The 21889-nt window shown below is 35.5% G+C and overlaps 1 protein-coding gene across 3 annotated transcripts in view; it reads left to right on the forward strand.

The window, feature by feature from the left end:
• mcama (melanoma cell adhesion molecule a) overlaps positions 1 to 21889 on the forward strand; it is a 116103-nt gene that overhangs the window by 72495 nt on the left and 21719 nt on the right. For all 3 annotated transcript variants that reach the window (XM_056458553.1, XM_056458552.1, XM_056458551.1), the window contains exons 2-6: positions 13255 to 13379; positions 15536 to 15761; positions 19067 to 19137; positions 19224 to 19311; positions 20508 to 20687. In XM_056458553.1, the coding sequence (XP_056314528.1) occupies positions 13255 to 13379; positions 15536 to 15761; positions 19067 to 19137; positions 19224 to 19311; positions 20508 to 20687 (690 nt within the window). The remainder of the gene's footprint in view (positions 1 to 13254; positions 13380 to 15535; positions 15762 to 19066; positions 19138 to 19223; positions 19312 to 20507; positions 20688 to 21889) is intronic.

A 21889-nucleotide genomic window follows, 5' to 3' on the forward strand; every position in this document is an offset into this window, starting at 1 on the left:
AGATTCAGAGTTCCACATGTGGTTATCCATTAGCAAATAATATAAATATTACGAACGTAAACATTAGGTGAGCAGGTTACATTGTAATTGTGTCAATTGTAACAATTGTAACAATTGTGTCCTAACAACAAGCGACGTGATGAGATTTGCAGTGATAAGCAATTTGGCTGTTTGCACCAGACGAAACATGACAGAAATTTAAATACAGCCATTAATAATACACTAATTAATACATATTAAACCTCTTTAACATTATTAAATGTAGATGCTGAATCACTGATATGTGTTGGTTTGCACTGAGTCACAGTTCTAAAGTTCAATTTCAAATGGTTTATTTTTATTCAAGATCTGAGGTAAACTATCTGCTGCTGCTTTCAGTATTATGGCAATAAATGTCATGTAAAATTACATTTAAACTCACATTATTAGCATTTGACACTGAATAAAGCACATGAGGTGGGGTGATCATTTTATCCTGTTGTTCATCTGTGAGAAATAGAAGCCGTTTTTTTTAAATAAATTTGAGGTGTTGGTTAGAACAAAAACTCTTTTTAATATAGAGAATGTTCCTTCTATCGCGTGCCGTTGCTTTTATTTAAAACACTGAAGCCTTTAGGCTCGATAGTCTCGCTGTTGGTCGTCAATCTGGCAACCTGCGCTTGTGTTTCTTTTGATCCAGGCATGCAATACCTAGCATAACCACTAGGTGTCAATCTTACATACTGCACCTTTAATATAGAACTAAAAAAAATTATATGACACACATTTGCAAAGGTAAATAAATAGACGATGGTCTCAAATATCTCAGGAAATCTGATTTTTATGTGCGCAGATTCTGTGTGAGTTAAATAATGTTCTGGTAATTTGACAATTTTTGACCATGCAAGTGTACTTTATGATTTAAAATGTATACATTTTAACTAAAGTAAATAAGGTTTCGCAATATGACTAAAATCTTAGATCATCGTAGAAGTCATCTAATATCCTGATGATATATATTTCACAATACAGTGCCATTTCTGTAAATCCAATCAATTAATTGTTTATATACATACTGACCGCATGTAAAAGACTATTTCTTTTTTTACATTTTAAACAATATACTCTGACATGTACTCATATTTCTCACTTTATTTAAAACATCAGGGCAAATGTATGGTTAAAAATTGTATAAATATAAATATGAATAAAATATAAAACACTTTGCAAAAATGAACGATTACAGGTTCAACATAAAAATAAAATGTATCACTAAATAAAAGGCAAAATATAAACCTTGTACATTCAAGATTGCAACTATCTCACAGTTCGTTTATTAATGTTTTTCTCTGCATCCCTATACTGACGTGTGATATTTTGCTTATATTAATAATGCAAAAGTACCGCAAGCAATGTATTTTGTGACACCACAGAATAAACAAGAGCATAATTTGAAACAATAGATCTTTTATTTTGTCCATATGATATATATTGTTATATTGCACAGCCCTAATAATGGAGTAAAAGTGTTAAAAAATGGCAAGACTATGACTCTAACCATGTTTTCAAAAAACTTTAAAAGCTTTTCCCCCCTCTTTTTTTAAATAAGCACAGACTCATTGACACCTCTCACTCTCTTCTATAAGAAATCATTGTGTAGGTCTCGGTCTCAGATTTCCTCAGACAAGATACTCAGCTAATCTGATTATCCAGCCGTGTTTATGGCAAAACCATTGTTAACTTGTTTGTGCTGGGATACTTTTAAATATTTGTTGGAGAAGATAAGGAAGGCGCAACTTGGGGCAAAGAATGAACTTCAATTCACCTTTGTGTTTACCTGAAGACTTAAACATACTTCAGGGTGTCCTTAAGCTCAGATGAGAGATGGAGAGAGAAGGAGATTTGCTCCGCAGGTGTGGGAACAATAGCTTGTATGTGAAGGCCATGGGTGGATGGACTCAGTCGGGGGGCTCTCTGAAGCCATGCTACAGGTCTCAGCAAATAGGGCCAGCGTCTTGTTCACAATGAGCGGGGCGTCTGCTCTGGGTGGTTGAGGAGGGGTCAGAGAGAAAGGCAGCAGCCCTGAAAATGGGGTGCGAACACAGAATGGGACCAGCGGGATGTGACTGTGAGTTTAATAAGCCTTTGTGTGTGCAGAGGTTCACTTAGATGTACTTTGGGGACCAAACTGCTCACAGGAGTTTGCAAAATCTGACAGAACCTCTCATCGGAGACGATCTTAAAGGTTAAAAATGGTTTAGAAATACAGAAAAATGCTATTTATTTTGTTCTAAAAATGTAAATGTACTTTTTATGAGCAGGATGTGGGTTGAGGTTAGTCTGCAGTAACTGTGATTAGCTTTTGGCTATAGGTGAAAAACTATGGTTATGGTATATGTCCACATTTAGCTAAATGTATGTATAGGTCTAGATTTTTACTAGAATTATTCACATATGAGCTGAGGTTTCTGTGAAATTTGATTTTCTTTAGGCAAGGCAAGTTTATTTATATAGCACATTTCAAACACAGTGGCAATTCAAAGTGCTTTACATAAACAGGAATAAAAGAGACAAGTATAAAAGAAAAAAAATAAGACAAATAATATAAAAACAGATTAAAATATGTTAAAACAGGTTATAAAAGAATGAAAAAGAAGAGAAAAACATAATAGTGCCATCTGTCAGATGTAGCACAGTGCTCATTCAGTAAAGGCACATCTAAACAGATGTGTTTTCAGCCTTGATTTGAATGTGCCTAATGTTGGAGCACATCTGATCATTTCTGGAAGCTGATTCCAGCAGCAGGTTGCGTAGTAGCTAAAGGTGGATTTACCCTGTTTTGACTGAACTATTGGAATTTCTAGTTTCTATGATCTGAAAGATCTAAGTGATCAGGTTGGTTTGTATTCAGTGAGCATATCTGTAATGTATTGAGGTCCTAGGCCATTTAGTTATTCATAGACAAGTAATAATACTTTCAAATCTATTCTGAATGTAACTGGGAGCCAGTGTAAAGACCTGAGGATAGGTGTGATGTGCTCTGATTTTCTGGTTCTGGTCAGAATCCTGGCAGTAGCGTTCTGGATAAACTGCAACTGTCTGACTGTCTTTATGTGAAGGCCGGTGAAGAGTCCATAAAAGCATGAACAAGTTTCTCTAAGTCTTCACTGGAAACAAAGCATCTAATTCTTGCAATGTTTTTGAGATGGTAGTATGTGGATTTATTAACTGCTTTGAGATGACTATTGAAGCTCAGATCTGACTTCAGAACCACACCAAGATTCTTGACCTTATTTTTTATGCACAATAAGTTGCCATTCTGGTTATCGTTTGTATATAGGGTAGAATTTTCTATTGTGAAACGCCCCTAAACTTGAAAAATGGATGTTCTCATTCATTCATTCATTTTCTTTTTGGCTTAGTCCCTTTATTAATCTGGGGTCGCCACAGCGGAATGAACTGCCAACTTATCTAGCATATGTTTTATGCAGCGGACCCATCACTGGGAAAATAAATGTTCTAATAGAGCATTGTTTTAGTGATGACATACAGTAGATTAATTATTTTGGTTTCCACCAAGAGTCTTTTTTTTCTTTCAACATTTTCAGCAATATTTCTAAAGACAGCTTAATAAAGGAATTAGAGCACACATTTTCTCTCATGTTTAGTTTTGTTTTGTAGCAAATGTTTAAAAATAAACACTAAGGGCACTATCATACACCGCAATAAGGCGCAAGACATGATAGACGTAATTTGTTGCGATTTTCAGACCAACGCTACCTTAATTTTCACATTTTGCACCACATTGTTTAAATAGCAAATCCATTTGCACAACTTTGTGGACTCATGGGTGTTCAGGTCTATAAAGGAGGTGTGTTAAGGTGCATTGTTGGCACGTTGCCATTTTGAGGCACTGAAATAGACCAGGCTGTTGACCAATAAAATGCTGGTCTAAAGTCCAGCACAGAGCACGTTAGTTAACCGCCTATGCAGATCCAATAATACACACAGGATGTACAGCAATACACAAATGTCTTTACAAATGGAAAAAAAAAATAAGGGATTAAAATGTTACTTTTTTATTATTATTATTTTCTACATAAAAATAAAACCCACTGCCTCCATGCCCTCTTCATGTTGGGGGGCTTTTTTCAGTTTATTCATGACAATCTGCATTTGTATAATGTTGTTATTATTATTAGCTGATTATTTATTATATGCATATTTATATTTGTTTTAATAAAAACAAGTTTAGATTTGTCCACCTGTCAGGTTTTGGACCATATGGGGCATAAGAATAAGATGTGTGTTTGGATATAACTAACAATTTTTTAAAACACTTCATTATAATTGTTTATTTCTTAGTTTGCTGGAAATTAGAACTGAATTTAGAAATAGTTTTAAAACAAATCTTTGCGGTTAACAAACTAAATTAAATATGTAGGCTAATGGATGTCTTCAATGGAGTGCGTACAACACTGTTTCCTTACTCCACGAAAGTAAAGGAGTAAAAAGTAAAGAGAAAGTAAAGAGGCTGAATGGAGGAGGCTTATTCTTTATCTTCATTTAACTGTTTTCTCGCTAGTGAAGCATTCAGTTTTTTTACTTACAAAGTCCACCATGTACATAGCAAATGCGCCAAGGCGCGACACAACTGACTCTTAAAGGGAATGGGAGATGAGATTCTGATTGGTTTAATGCAAGTTATGCTCAAAACACACCCATAACTCATTAGGAGAATAAGCACAACACTGTTAGAGCATGTGCCGGGGCGCAGAGTGTGTTTTTCCATTTTAAAATGGCAAAAGTGGATTCAGACATGCCCTTAATGTGTTTGAACCATGAGCTTTAGACCTTGCACTTAGATTGTTAAAATAGAGCCCAAAGTCAATAAAGGGACAGTAGGTGATTGTCTTCAGAAACAGTTTTTGTTGTGCTGGTTGAAAGTCTATTCACATTCCTATAGTAATGATTAAAGTAAATGATCTAAATGTATTTACGTGTATTTTTCCAATGCTATTATGCTAAAGTTAGCATTTTTCCAGATCTCCTACTACACCGTTAATGTTTTTTTTGTTGGCTATTTGAACACATTAATGGAAAGGAAGCAACTCAGCTTCTCACCAACCATCACCTTTTGAGGAGTTCATTTTATGTAGTTACTCACAAGAATACTTAATTTCATATTTGGTGTGAACACAGCATAAAAACAGGATTTATTTACTTTAACCCCCTAATACAATGATACAGGATACACTGGTCTGAATAACAAGCAAGACTACACCAATCTGACCAAGTTTCAAGTCTCCGGTCCTTACAATTTGCTTTGCACAAAAGGACAAAATGATAATTCTAACAATTGCAATAAGGATTTCAGCGCTTCATACTCAAACCACTTATAAAGACAATAGCATTTGAAGGAAAATCAATGGCCCCCTTAAGATTTGTAACCGATGCAAGATTACATACGAGTGCAGTATGTACTTTGGCCAAGTCTTTGCATCTGTGCTTACCTACTGTATACCTCATTACATTTAATACTTCATCTCACTTTAATGGTTTAGTTATTTTTATTGGACAAAGACACTGATTAGGCATAGGATTTTATCCTTATTAAGATGAAATTGCCCACCAAGCCATAAGTCTCGTTGATCGCTCAATCATAAACACACAAAGCTCATCTCAGATGTTGTTGACACAGCCAGACGGCCTCCTTCCCAGCAGTAGCTGTAACACTGACCTCACACCACTGAGAGGAGGGACAAGCTTCACCCCTGAACCCTGGCCAACGTCTCTCTCCTCCACCAGTCACTCGCCAAGGACGTGGAAATCCCATAATAACTCGTCTCCACGGCACCCCACCAGTCCGGCTCCCCACTTCCCAGATGTTTCCAATTAAAAAGGAGGCCTTTCACTTGCAGCCTATTTTCTGCATGCTGAGAGAAAGAGCACAAGAGCAGGTTGAAGGGAAGAAAAATGACTTTCTTCTAATACAAAAAGGCCGTTGAGGGCAGAGAGTGACATTTGAAGAGTCACAGTGACCGGACGCGCATTTTGATGGCAGATATCTGAGGAATGGAGGATGAGAAGATGAATGGCGTTGCTCATGTCTGAGTCAGATTAAAATCACGCCTGTGGTCACAAAATCTGGGTCTTGTTTTTAAAAATGCCGGCTTTACTGAAGGTGTTCTGCCAAATATAATCATCACAGACAAAAGACACATGGGCGGTGTTTTTTCAGTTGGTGTGGTGGCAGCCGCCGGCAGGTCTGTGTTTGCCACTCAAAACCACAATGTTACCACAATAGAGACGGCCCAGAACGTAATAGGAGGGAGGATTTAGAACGAATAGTTCATCCAAAAATGAACATTCTTTCTTCTTTTGCTAACCTTCAAACACTAACTTTTTGTCTGTACTGTAGAAATATCTGTTAATTAATAGCTGCCTGTAGCTTGATATTCATTCATTATTTTCCCTTTGAATGCCAAAATTAGATGCTTGGCATAATTTCCAAGCTGCTCCTTTCTATTCAGTAGAAAAAAAACAAGACTGTTATGGTCTAATATGTAATTTTGGGAAATGATTACCCTTTTGACTCTTGACTTATGTACTGTATTCTAAACCTACACTGTAAAGAAGAGAGGAGGGGACTAAGAGAAAAAGTACTGGCAGCTGGGCGTGTAAGGGATCACGCTTGATCTGTGATTTGTACAGATCACAACCCATGGTTCGGAACACACATGACTCTAGATTAATCCTAAATTTGTAACAATCACAGATAGATCGCCTCTCACATCATTCAAATCACGTGTATGAAACCATTTAGGCTTTCCGGTAAAATATAAAGATGACGGAAGAAGTTGTGGTGGGTTATTTGGGATGTGGTGGGTTTCTTAGGTTATTAAAGGTGTTTTCTGTCACTACTTGTTTAACCTGCATTAATGCATTCAGTGTAAGCTGCACGATTAATCATTAAAAGATCGGGATTTCAACACACACGCAATATAAATTATAAAGGATGGTGATTTGCAGAGATGTATAGTAACGAAGTAGAACTACTTCACTACTGTACTTAAGTACTAAAAGGCAGTATCTGTACTTTACTGGAGTATTGTTTTTTTCTCCTACTTCCACTTTTACTTAAGTACATATTTTCGATGAGTTTAATACTTTTACTCCGATAGATTTTTTATGAGCTGCATCGTTACTCGTTACTAGAGGTGTCAAAATGGTCGATATCGGTTCAGTAATAGATCCTAACGGGTTATTACGTACTGACGTCATTTATCTCCTATGTGCGGTGTCGCAATACTATGGCGAAGGACGGAGGCGCGAGGGCGAGTAAAGGCGGCACAGCACACGAGCCGCTATTTCACTACTACAGAGAAATGTTGTGAGACTCCATCTCTGCCTCTCTCACTTTGGACATTTGACCCGCTGGCCTGTTTGTGAGGTAACTGTTCATCTCTTGGCTGTTTAAAGCGATACTTGTGGATCCAGACCTGGGCGTGTATGAGGTGCAAGTTTTCTCCACTGTGTCTATTATAGATTACCTGTGATAACCGCGTATTATACATACATAGACTGTAACCGCGGCTGTTCTTCCCGCCATCAGTGAACAACGCTTTCATTTCTAAAGCCGATAGCAGCCCTTTCTGTTGAGAAGGTGAAGACAATAACCAATCAATGGGGTGTAAGACCTCGCCTGTCAGCGTTTAAAAAGCAGTCGGGAGAATATTTACATTAGTTTATTTGCTATAAATGCTCATGCTGTGTTCTGTGCATGAGTTTTGTTTGATACATTCAGAAAGAGTGTTTTCTTTGAGCGGGTCAAATTAAGGGTACAGTTCATATATATTACTGCTGTATTAAAGGACACAATTTTATTACAAGTAACCATTTAACTGTCACACCAAGAAAAAAACCAATAGAATTTTTTTATTTATTGCATTTCTTAACTCCTAATGTCGCTAGTTAACACAATCAATACATTTTCCCCCAACACATCCCATAATTTCTAAAATATCAGCCTCTACCAAATGGTTGAGATGTTGGTTTATGGTAAAAGTACCAGAATGAATAAATATACTATAAAAATATGAAAAATATTAAGTTTAAGACCAATTTAATAAAAAAATAATCAAAATAAAACATTTTTGAATACTAAATCATAGCCATAAGCCATAAAATATTTCAGATTTTCATTTAACACAGTAATATACAGGTTTTCTTTTTTTTACAATAAAATCAAAATCAAGTGAATTAGAACGTTCGTTTACAGCGTTTACAACCAGTAAATTGTGCTCCGAAAATGGGTTTCAATAGCGTTTTGAGTGGATTATGGACTGTTTTTGTGACACACAACTTTGAAAGGTGTGTGTTAAAGCTGTTATAATCTGTCAGATCTGTGGTTCAAGCGTGAGAGAAAAACAGTATTGTAAGTCATGTTTCTTTTCGTTCTGCTTAATGACGTGCCCCCCAAAAAAGAGATTTAAAATAAACAAAACAATATGATGTCTTTTGACTGCATTCTTTAATAACTACATTACACAATACTTGTACTTTTACTTTCAGTACTTGAGTAGTAAATTTTGAAATAAACTACTTGCAATACTTAAGTACAAAAAATGTTGAATACTTTAGTACTTCCACTTAAGTATGGTGCTTAAAGAGCACTTTTACTTCTACTCAAGTCACTTTTTGATAGAGTACTTGTACTTTTACTTAAGTCTGGGTCTCTAGTACTTTATACATCTCTGGTGATTTGTATGTTTATTAATCCTATGAGGTTCAGTCTTTAGTCTTTTCAGTTAGTTATGAAGTTACAAACATTCTAATGATACAGAAGTACTGGGATAACAGTTAAAATGTGTTAGAAATAACCACTGATGGTAATGGTAAAGATTACAATTACCGTCAAGTGCATTTAACTTGACGCTCAAGAATGAAAGTTGTAGGCAGCAATTACATTATTTAACCAATAGGTGGCGACAACCAGCAATCAAAAATATGCCACTAAATAATTCTTGAAAAATGATCCATGAGTCATTTATTGCAAATAGGACTAAAAATAAATATGAGTTGTACAAACTATACAGTTAGATGTATACAATTAGCGTTATCAGCAACAGTAGTAGAAACAGTGAATTTTTCACAGTACTGAAAATTTTACCATTTATTTTTAATCAGCTGATTATTTGTACATTTTATTTGTAATTAAATTACAGGTTCTAAGTTCAGTTTGGTAAAACCTGCAGTACTGTTTTTGTAATAAATGGAAAGCAAATTACATTTGTCTTCTCCTCATTTTCGCTGATCCAAAAAATGTTCCAATCCGTGACAAAAAAAACATAATGTGATCCAAACCCTGAGATTTGTTATCCATAACACCAAGCTCATTACTCTTTTTTTGTTGTGCAATTTACATAACCAACCATGAGCATTTTGTTCAATTAAGTTAAATGTTCAACATCAAAACTTTCAGCGCAGGGATTCCACATGCTGTAGAAATGTGGCATTTGTGAATAAAATTTTTATTTATGTTATTACCTTAAATTACATTTTGAACAATAAACGGGCAATATAAGGCTCCTTTTTAAATGATGTATGTGCTTATATGCTATAGAAACCATGGAACTACAATAGAGAGCATGGTTTTTGTCTTTGTCAGTTGTCTTTCCAGTTCAAATCTGGAATCCATGCTAGAACTGCGATTACTTTTCATTAGGGTAACTACAAAGGAGAGTTCAAGAGCTTTATAGTCTAGATACCATGAATTAAGAATGAAGCTGTGGCTCTGTGTAGATTCAGTTTTAATAAACTTTAAAAGAAGTAAAAGAATGAATAATTCAGTAATTGGGAACATGCAATTTGCTGTAATAATACAGCTAAACTCATTTGCAGTGTATTATACAAAATGTCTGTTATTATTTGTTTCTGCCAGTAACTGTTATCCATTAATTCATGTATTCATTCTGGATTCATTTATTAAACATTAAAGACATTTCGGGGGGTATGAGAATAGGCAGAATTTTTGCTTTAATGCAGCTTATATGAAATAAAACAACCGATAAAAAACAGAGCCAAAAAGAGAGTAAATGTAAAACTAACAAGACACAGGTGGGGATAATAATAATTGGTAACCAAGGAATCTAAATAACAGGAATGCAAGAATCAAAAGCACAATAACACAGTAGTACCTACTTTTGTTAAATATGTCACAATGCAAAATAAAAGGTTCCTTGTTAATGGTTTTTATTCTGAATTATGCAAAATAAGCAATTTTTTGTGAGATTTACCCTGACATCTTAAATGCACATTAATGTTTTCTTTTTCATAGTCCTACAAAGACTGTTCAGTTTATGTGTTATGAAGCAGGCTAATGGGCCGTGTTTTATCCCTTGGTTTTCATGAAAATGCTTTTGAGAGCCATAACATGTAATAGCTTATTGTGTATAGAGAATAAATGTTTCCCTATTTTTATTCTGTGATTCAGTCAGTGCTGATGTGGTATGGTGGCCTAAAGCATTCTCTGCCAACAGAATTGAAACATTCTGCAGTCAATTTATGCTCCCTTTGTGTATTTGTTTACTAACTATTTAAATTGCTTAGTATTATAATTCCCTTCGCTAGAGTATAGAATATCATTTTAACATTTTAATCCATTCTAAAATGTATAAACATGTGCATAGATTATATGTACCCTATGTTCTCAGTATATCTAAAAGCAATCAAAACAGAACAACAGACTCATTCTGTCATAATTTGGCACACATTTAATGTACAGTCACAGATTTCTACACACAAAAGGATATAAATCAAAGCACTGCTGAGATGACAAATCAAAACCTTGACATTTTCATCTTCCACATGACAACATGAAAAACCTGTAACTAAAAATGAAGCCGAATCGCATAGTGACGTTTATTTATAACCTTATTTTGAGAGGATCAGGTGCTTATGATTGATCGCAGCTGGTCCTGCATTATTCAATTTATGATTCACCAATCAGACGATTCCTAACTCACTTTAAATGCTCAGAGTTTCTTACCTTAGTTATCTTTATCTTGAAGAAAACCCCTTCCACCCCTACTCCTCCCTCCTTTCCTCAGGGCGGCAAGGCGGCCCAGTGGTTAGCACTGTTGCCTCATTGCCTAAAATTCTTACTTGGCCAGTAGACGTTTGTGTGCGAAGTTTACATGTTTTCCCCGTACTCGCATGGGTTTTCCCTGGGTTCTTCGGTTTCCTCCCACAGTCCAAAGACATGTGACATAGGTGAATTGACCAAATCATATTGGCACCATTGATGAGCTCTTAATCAGCAATTCCTAATTTCCATTAGCATATAATAAGCAGGGGAGTTCTCGAGACCTACCTGAGCTCAAACTCCCCTCTCTACCTGCTAACGGGAGGGAGCCCTGGGCTTGAGGATCTTACGAGCTCAGGGCTCTCTCCTGGGACAGCATGCCAAACACACTTTTTAATCAATAATCAGCTTAGTGTGAACTCTTGAAACAAGTTTAACAGCAAAAACTATTTTCACAGTTTCATCCAAGTTCATTTTGCACCAAAAATCATTGCTTTAGAAAACTTAAAACTAATGTTTATTAACTGTGTCTGATTAGGAACGTCTCATTAATGAGCAAATGTAAAAAAAAAAATTATGTTTAACCTTTTGTGATTAACAATTATTTGCAAATCTTTCAAATGCAACTGTTTTTTTTCAGTCATTAATAAATTTACATAAACATTACTCTGAAAAGTAAAAAAAAAATCAAATAAACATTCGCTTTCAGATGACAAAAGTAATTATGCTGCTATTTTTTTGTCATTCTGCTCAAATATTATTATTTGACACTAATGTAATTTCATAGATTATTTTACAAGAAAAATTAGCTTTTTTAAAAGTTACCCAAATGTAAAATGTTCATTTTTAATGATTAAATATCTTGTTTTGAGTAATGAATGATGGAGCAGCACAGTAGCTCAGTGGTTAGCACTGTCGCCTCACAGCAAAAAGGTCCCTGGTTCGAGCGCTGGCTGGGTCAGGTGGCATTTCTGTGTGGAGTTTGCATGTTGTCCCTGTGTTGGTATGGGTTTCCTGTGGGAGATCCGGTCTCCCCTACCATTCGAAGACATGCATTATAGGTGAATTGAATAAGCTAAATTGACCGTAGTGTGTGTGTGGGTGTGAATGCGAGAGTTTATGAGTGTTTCCCAGTACTGGGTTGTGGCTCGAAGGACATTTGCTGTGTAAAACATATGCTGGATAAGTTGGTGGTTTATTCCTCTGTGGCGACCACAGATTAATAAAGGGACTAAGCCGAAATGAGAATGAATGTTTTATTTTTGTTTGTTTGTGTGTGTGTTCCTCATGTGTGCTCTTTTTTTTTCATCTTTGATTACGACGTAAGATTTTTAAACATTATTATTACAAATGTAAAGTAGTTAAGCAGTTTTTATATGCAAAGGCGTAATTTAGGAATGAATGATCTTAGTGAGTGGTTAGCACTGCCGCCTCACAGCAAGAAGGTCGCTGGTTTGAGTCCCAGCTGGGTCAGTTGGCATTTCTGTGTGGGGTTTGCATGTACTTCCCATGTTGGTGTGGGTTTCTCTGGGTGCTCCGGTTTCCCCACAGTCCAAAGACGTGCGCTATAGGTGAATTGAATAAACTAAATTGGCCGTAGTGTGTGAGACCAAGCCAACGGAAAATGAATGAATGAATAAATGTTCCTGAGACCTAATGTGCCATATAGTTGGTTTAAAATTACCTAAATGTAAAATGTGTAACATTTTCGATGATTAAATATATTTTTTTCATTTAAAATGTATTATAAAAATAACATTTGAAAGAAATTAATGATGTATGGCACCATATATAAGTTCATTTTCTTTCAGATTCAAAAGGTGCAATGCATTATTATAATTTTTTTTTGCTTCTGAATCAATATATTCTTTGTTCTCTTGTTACCATCAATCCTACAGTACATAATTTTGCCCTACGATCAGCTCTGAAGGTGCAAAAACAATCCCCAAATCTCCTTGTCATCATTCACAGACTTGAATGCTTTCCACAAAGACGACGTTTCACTGTTGTTAACCTGACATTAACAGAAGTGTAGTTGAGTTTTCCCTAAGGCTTTGGCTTAAACATTAGTGCCCAATCTAAAATGCATTAAAAGCTTGTTAATGTGTGTGTTTTTTCTTTATGTGTCGATAAAGCAGTCTTTGTTCTCCTGGGCCTCAAGCACGCTCTCAATGTGTTTTCTTTGGCAGCTTGGGCGCAAGTGGATCTGAGGATGGAAGACACCGTGGAGGTTTACATGGACGATTCTGCAGAGATTCCCTGCCTGTATACATTCACCCAGGCGCCCATGATGGTGATGGTGCAGTGGTTTGTGGTGAGTCACGAAAGCTCAAAGACTTTTACTCTTTTCAGATTAAAAGGAGAGTTCTGTCATCATTTACACTAGGGCTGCACAATATATCGTTTCATCATCAATATCGCAAGATGCGCGTCAGCAATAGGATCTGCAACATAAAATCACACTGCAAAAAAATTCTTGCTGCCTTACGTTATTTAGTTGAATCAAATGACTTTTTCTGACTAAAAATATCAAGTTAAACTTTATATAACTTACAAAATTTAGTTGAAACCTGATTAACCTATTACAATAAGTTAAACAAACATCAAAATATTTGTTGTCTTGACTTTTTGTCATTTCATTTTACAGTGCGCTAATATAATTGTCGAAGAGCCACACACCAAAACACTCATGATTTGTTGTGTCGTTGCAACGTTTATCTATAGAGTTACCAAAAATGTTGTCAATTCTGTGTGCTTTCGGACCCATGTGAGGATTTTGAGTCAGCTTAAAGTTTTTAGGCATAAGAAATTACGATACTAACTTTAACTAATTGTATTTGTGGATAAATATACGACGAGGATTAAAATATGTGGGTGGAAACATAAGGCTAAGGCGAGAAATACCACTTCGTCTTTAAAAAAGAGAAGGAGACCGACAGAAACTCAAAGTTTAGAGAATAAAACCTGCTCCTGACCAGGTTAGGTTTACAGAGTAAGTTAGCACAGTAACTGACTCTGAGTTAAACTTACTTCACTTTCAGAAACAGGCTTGACTTACCCTGCTTTCTCGAGTTTAACAAACCTGCCATTTTGAAATGGAAAACCCAGAGTTTCTCTCATTTCAAGGTTAAAATAAAAGTTTTCACTTAACCTTCTTTCTGAAATGGGCCCCTGGTCATTGGTGTGTGTCACTGACTGTGCGTGTGCTTGTGTGTGAACGCCCACCCTACTCTGCCTCTGATTGGCAAACGATGGAAATGTACTCTAAGCCAATCATCATGTTCTCAGGTAAACCACATTCACGTTCACCCACACCAATCATCGCTGGTTGGTTATATGTTCCACACCCCAGCCCAAACACACACACACCCCAGAGATAGAGAGGTCCTATGGCTGAGAGAGATGCTGCTCGCATGAAAACCTCTTCAGTGTTCTCACTTATAGTAACGCGCATATTTTATTGTCAGTAATAGTAAGGCCGTTGTAATGGGGGAAACAGTAATTCAGTTGATTGCTTGTTACTGAAAAAAGTAACATTCCCATCACTGTTCATATGTGTTCAACTTAAAACCTGTTATTCATATCTGAAGTGATTGTGTCCCTTCAGAAGACAAATAAATACAATGAAAATTGGTCTTTCTTTTCTTTTTTTGTGTCAGATTAAAAAGAGGTTCTTGGGGATCTAACCTCAAATTTTCTCTGGAAAACTTGTATGAATATTTATAGTATTGTTTTAGAAATTTCATTATACGCTGTTCAAATGACAATAATAAAGTAAAAAAATAAAAATACATCCTCGCATTAATAATCTTTACAAACAACTCCTTCAATGGTACTGGAAGTATGGTCGTACTTTAAGTAAATGACTATAAAATGAATTAGAATCAGAATCAGAATCAGAAAGAGCTTTATTGCCAGGTATGTTCACACATACGAGGAATTTGTTTTCGTGACAAAGCTTCTACAGTGCAACAGGATTACAGAGACAGGACAAAAAACAGATAATAAATATATTTAAAAAAAAATAGAAGTAAGTAGTGAGTGCAAATATACAGATTGACAAGTGTATGTACGTGTTTATTACTATATACAACGTTATATGTGCAGCTGTTATGTGCAAATTGGCATGTAAAGTGTGTTGTTAAATAAGTGTATATGTGTATAAAAGTGTATAGCAAGTAGTGATGTTGGCTCCACAATTATTATCATCAAGTGTTCATGAGATGGATTGCCTGAGGGAAGAAACTGTTTCTGTTTCGGGCTGTTCTGGTGCGCAGTGCTCTGTAGCGTCGACCAGAAGGTAAAAGTTCAAAGAGGCAGTGTGCTGGGTGTGAGGGGTCCAGAGTGATTTTGGCAGCCCTTCTGCTCGCTCTTGATAAGGGAATTAAATGTACTTTAGTTTAAGTGAGAGACACAAGTCGCACAGCAGCTTTCAGGCATTTATTAAGTGTAATTTCTCATCATCCTCAGCGGGAACGTGACGGTGTTCGGGTGAGGATCTCCTACAGTGACCTGACCATGCAGAAGGTGGACGAGAACACGACCTACAGTGAGCGCATCAGTGTGCGATCAAACAGCGACGGAGAAACTCTGACCATTCAGGACGTTAAACTGTCAGACGAAAGAGAGTTTTTCTGTCAGGTCAGCGGATTTTCAGCAGGAAGTGATGAGCGCAGGACTCTTTTGAAGGTTTTTGGTAAGTCTCTGTTTGTTCTGTTTGCAGAACATACTCACTGAATAGTTTAAAAGTTGTTCTTTCATAAATAAACTTAATTTTTATTTTTTATTTACATAGGCATCAGTAATATAATTGTTTGCATTTTTTTAAATGAGACAATATAACGATTGAGGTGTTTACATGAGTCTTTAGAATATTTATTTCATGTTTCCTTTTCTGTTAAATGTAAAAATGCATAGATAGATTATTGGCACATGCCGTTATGTCACCATCCAATATCTTCCCTATGGTCCCATATACACAGTGGTGGAAAGAGTACTGAAAAATCACACTTAAGTAAAAGTACCATTACTTGCCTAAAGTAGAGTAAAAGTATCTATTGTGAATATTACTCAAAGTATGAGTAAAAAGTAGCCCTTTCAAAAGTACTCAAGAGTGATGAGTAGTGAGTATTACGCTGTATAAAACTGATATATTTAAATGTAATTTGTGCATGTGTGTGTGTGTGTGTAAACGTAACATTCTATTGTGCATTTAGTTATTGCCCAGCAGGCACACGATGTCATAAGGCAATAATATTAAGTTAGATTTAGGTTGTGACGTCAGGTGACCAAAATTTGATGTCTAGCCAACATCTAAGGACAACGTTATTTTGATGTCTACTAACAACGTCAAATGATGTTGATAATTGGTTGATTTTAGGTTCCGTTAGAAAGTGACTAAAATCCAACTTCGAGCCAACATCTAAAACCAACATTAACGTCAAATACTGACATTTATTCATCAGGTATGGCAACCAAAATCCAACGTCTGATAGATGTCAAAGTGGTAACCTCCACACAACGTCAAGCTGGAATATCATTAAACGTTGATATTTGGTTGATTTTAGGTTGACCTGATGTTGAGTTCTGAAGTCAACACAATTTGTATTTCTAAACAAAATGCAATATTCACACGATTTTGGGGTACAACATTAATCTGATGCATGTTGGCGTCTTGTGCCTGTTGGATGTTTAAGGCCATTTCGGTCATCATTCAGTAAACATCCGTCATCTTCTCATCAGTGACATGCATCTATACAGTCTCTAGGTCAATGCGTGTAAAGATTTTGGACATCTTCTTGGACACTTTAAATGCTTCCAAACAATTTGCTGCAATTATAAATCACCCATGTCTTGAGGTAATTCGTTATGGTGCGATTTGATTGGACAGGAATCACACGACTGATTTTTCTAATGCCTGTAAGAAAAAAAAGGGGACGACGTAAAAATCTCAATGAAAATGTTTATGCAGCATAGCAGTCTCAAAGTACACGGCAGTACCTTGGGTTCCCAGTGTCAGAATGAACCCAAACCTGATACTGTTTTAGATGTTGCCTTTACACTTGCCTTTAGATGTTAATGAAGTTGCTGTTCTCTATATGTTAATGTTGCTGTTCACTATATGTTAATGCAGTTTCAACACCATTAAAGAGATGGTTCTCTGTGCACCACACCCATCCCCATTCTACAATTGTTAACATTTGGTTGAGATGTAGTCACCTCAAACAATGCAGAGACATAAAGATACATATACAGCACTAAAAATGTACTTAAGAGAAAGTAAAAGTACACATTTTTAAAACTACTTAGTAAATTACAATTTCTGAGAAATGTTGTTACTTTACATCACTGCATATACAGTTTTGCGTGTTTCATTTTTTAATTTTTTTTGAAATCTTCAAGTGCAATGTTAATTATTTGTCATGTGTAAACAGAAGATGGCGGTTAACAATTCTTTCTCTTTTGTTTGCTGTCAAACTGCTGATCACTGCCGTGTGTTTATCCTGTTAAAAAATTCCCCTAAAAGTCCTATGCGGCCTCCCAATTCAAATAATATCTGCCATTAAAAAGTATTTAAAAATAGAATTTGTGTGTCCCAAAGCATAATATGTTGAAATGAGTATTCCATAGTTTTCAGGCTGGTCTACTATTTCCAGTACAAAGTCGAAGTGCAGATCCATGCATACTTTAACCATTAATATTGCCCATATTACACTACGTGTTGGATGTTGGGATTACTTTAGAACAGAGATCCCCAAAGTAGGGCTCGTAGGCCAAAGTTGGCTCATTGTAATCCTTGATTTGGCCCACCATCCCATCTGATAGGGGAGTGAGAATGATGGAGAGGGTTGGGCGAATGCTTTTAACACAGAGATCTTCATTTTTAATTTGAGGAAACTGTTTTTGTTTGTTTTATTGCTGAACTACAAAAAAAGCAACCTGAAATCAAATCTTTCAATTAAATGTTGTAAATCAATCTGATTTTTTAAAATGTAAACACTGTCCCTTGATGGATAGAGGACTATGCAGAAGCAAATCAAGGCAAAAGCTAGTGTAATTCTGTTAAAAATGAGATTGTTTTGTTTTTACAGTAATAACTGTATTGTAAAAATAGTCAATATAAAGCAATGTTTTCTAGCCATTTTTAAACATTATTAAATAAATTAGGAATTTACCCATGGCAACTATATTTACTTTCAGCACTAGCCTCAGTCAAGTTGGGTTTTTGGCCCTTCATAAGAAAAAGTTTGGGCACCCCTGCTTTAGAACTACAAACATGGGTTTAAAGTGTTACAATATACAAACATGGCAGACACATGATTAAAAATCTAAATTTATTTCACATTTTCTGTATTAAAATTTCATCTCCAATAACAATGTAACATTATAGAAAGATGTGTTTGGTTATTAACTTCTAAATGTTAAGCAACACAATGGCCCGTTAATGAGAGTTTATTCAACAGCTAATTTTTTGGTTTATGTTGTCTTTCTTTACAAAAAGTAATTACTTTTAGGATGTAGTATAAGTAAGAAAAAATCAGGAAGCAGCACTACATGACACTAATTTGCTTTCAGTCCAGGACTTCTAATTTAAACTGTGAAATTTGCTGTTTAGGACAAAATCATGAGGTTTACTACAGTCTTTGGACTTCCTGCATCCCAGACACCAATATTTAAAAGATTTATTTAAAAAAAATGAATCTCCGTCTTAACATCTGGTATTCAAAAGTATTACAGCACACTGTGAGCTTTTATTAGTATAGCCAGATAGAGACATGTGTTGTCAGACATATTAATCAGATGGTGTACAGTATATGTGAATACTGCATTTTGTTAATGTGGCTAAAATAGGAATAGTCCACATATCTTAATTAGATGTTTTTGTTTAATCAAAATATCTGTTTACATGGTAGATTCTTAATCAGAATATTTTGTAATGTTGTTAATATAAAAATATTGTTGTATTTGTGCATGTACTGAAAATTAACTTGCCATTTTCAGATCCTCCAGAGCCTCCGGCTATTGAAGGCGCTCTCTCTGGTGTTTCTGTGTCTGGTGAATCCACAGCTAAGGTACATCCTTAACTCAAATTTTCCTCATGTGCATATAAAATGTTATAGATGGTAGGTTTCAGCTGACAAAACTCTTATTCGTCTAGATTGCGTCTTGTGAGACCAGAGATGGGTATCCCAAGCCAAACATCACATGGTACCGTGATCACATCCCAATTCACCCTGCTAATGGCTGTGAGTATGATAAATGTACGACACAAGCACTGATGGGTAAAAAAGAAATATTACAATTTTAGGCCTTAAATCTAATCTTAAAAAAAACATAATACAGTCTTTCACATTACTTTCCATAAAAAGTTACTTAGTAACACATTTAGTTACTTTTTTAAAAAATGACTTAGGATTGTAACACATTACTTTTAAAATTAACTTTACCCAACACTGTCCACAAGTATATCATCATTACTTATTGTCACTTATAGTCAGCCATTACTTTTCCGTAATTATTATATTAAATTATATTATATTATATTATATTATATTATATTATATTATATTATATTATATTATATTATATTATATTATATTATATTATATTATATTATATTATATACAACAGTTCTGTCTGGGCGACGCAGTGGCGCAGTAGGGAGTGCTGTAGCCTCACAGCAAGAAGGTTGCTGGTTCAAGCCTCGGCTGGATCAGTTGGCGTTTCTGTGTGGAGTTTGCATATTCTCCCTGCGATTGCGTGGGTTTCCTCCGGATAGTCCGGTTTCCCTCACAGTCCAAAAATTAGTGAATTGGGTAGGCTAAATTGTCTGTAGTGTATGAGTGTATTATTTTATTCGCGGCTAGAGTTTGATTAATTTGATTGACATCCTATGCAATGAGACCTTTACTTCACCTGACTGAGCAGGAGTTTATTGCATGCAGCGCTGTATTTTGGTAGCACAAAAACTTGCGCTGATCCGGGAGAGAACTTTGCAGCTTAGTGATTTTAAAATTTAAAATGATCTTCAGATACTATTTTGGGATTGCTCAAAATCTGGATAAACAAACATGTTCGTTACTGTTTCTAACATCAGCTGAACTGTCTTATTTTGAAAGATTTCCCAACATCCCAATACAATTAACACTGTGGAATTGTAAAATTCTTCATCATTTTATGTTGACTTTAGAGAACTAGCAACATTTTAACATTGTCTATCTGATCAATTAGCCTGGTGGGTTAACTTGGTCAAGCTAAATAAAGTTAGTAGACCACACTAGTCCAGCTAAAAACAGCTATTATAATCCAAAACCAGCTATACTTTCTGAAATGGGGTGACCTGTTCTTTCCAGAAGGTTTACAGTATATACAAAGTTTCCTCTTGATGGTTGACCCTAATGTGAATGTTTGTCTGGTTGTGTGTATGTGTGTTTTATCTCAGTGGTGAACGTGGTAACACTGGTGACGAGGGAATCCAGTGGTCTATACACAGTGCAGAGTGATTTGCATTATAAGGTGACCAAAGAAGACAAAGATGCCCACTTTTCCTGTGAAGTCAGTTATTTTGTCCCGGGAGCTGTCAGGACATCTGAGTCCAAAGGCGTCAATATTACAGTTTACTGTAAGTCTATTTATATCAAGTGGAATTATCTTCATCCTGCAATAATCTATGATGTTTTCCATGCAATCTAATCTTTTTCCATGTCTGTATTTTTCTTCTAACCAGCTACATCAAACTTTTTACATTTTTTCAATCTGCTTTCTGATAAACTCTATTTCTGACTGAAGCATAAGCACAAAATAGACAAAAACTTATATACGAAACAAAAACAGGACATGATTTGCCAAGATGTGACCCTTTGAAGCATGATGCTGTCCATGACTGTTCAATAAAGGTATCAGAAACACATCTCACATCTTTGTTTAGATGTGTAATGGAGGAATTCCTGTACTGTCAGAAATTTTAAAAAAGCCATCCACCATTGTCCCAGCAAACAGAATTGATATGGATGTTCTGTAAATTCTGTTACAAAACAAATGTCAAAATTTGGTTTGCTTTAGGTCTTGAAAATGACAGTGTAAGCACTAACATGACTCAATTGTTTTGGTAAACAACAAGTAAACAACATTAAAAAAAACAAAAAGGATTAGAAATTACTTTCCTCTGCATTTTTTATCTCCTTCTGAATTTCAAATATCAAAATTTCAATATGTTTCGTTCAATTTTGAGATTTCATTAAATATTATTATTATTTTTAATACTTTGTTTGACTGAAAATACCTATTCTGTCACGATTTACTTTTAATAATCATAATTAACATGAAATCTATCGATTGATTGATTGATTGATTTTTTTCCAATTCTTAAAAAAGCAAAAGTACATATATGTACATAAATATACACACATGATACATTCTATACATATACAAACCCTACATATGCACACATGATAAACTCCATACATATGCACACTGCCTACATATGCACACATGATCAATTCTCTACATACACACACACAATACACTCCATACATATATGATACACTCCATACATATGCACACATGATACACTCCATACATATACACACCATACATATACACTCTATACAAGTGCACACATGATACACTCCATACATATGCACACTCCCTACATATGCACACATGATACATTCTATACATATACACACACGATACACTCCATACATATATGATACACTCCACATATATGCACACATGATACACTCCATACATTTACACTCTATACATAAACATATGATACACTCCATACATATAGACACCTGATACACACACACTCTGGCGTGA

Source organism: Danio aesculapii, chromosome 5, assembly GCF_903798145.1.
Source record: "Danio aesculapii chromosome 5, fDanAes4.1, whole genome shotgun sequence".
Classification (NCBI taxonomy): domain Eukaryota; kingdom Metazoa; phylum Chordata; class Actinopteri; order Cypriniformes; family Danionidae; genus Danio; species Danio aesculapii.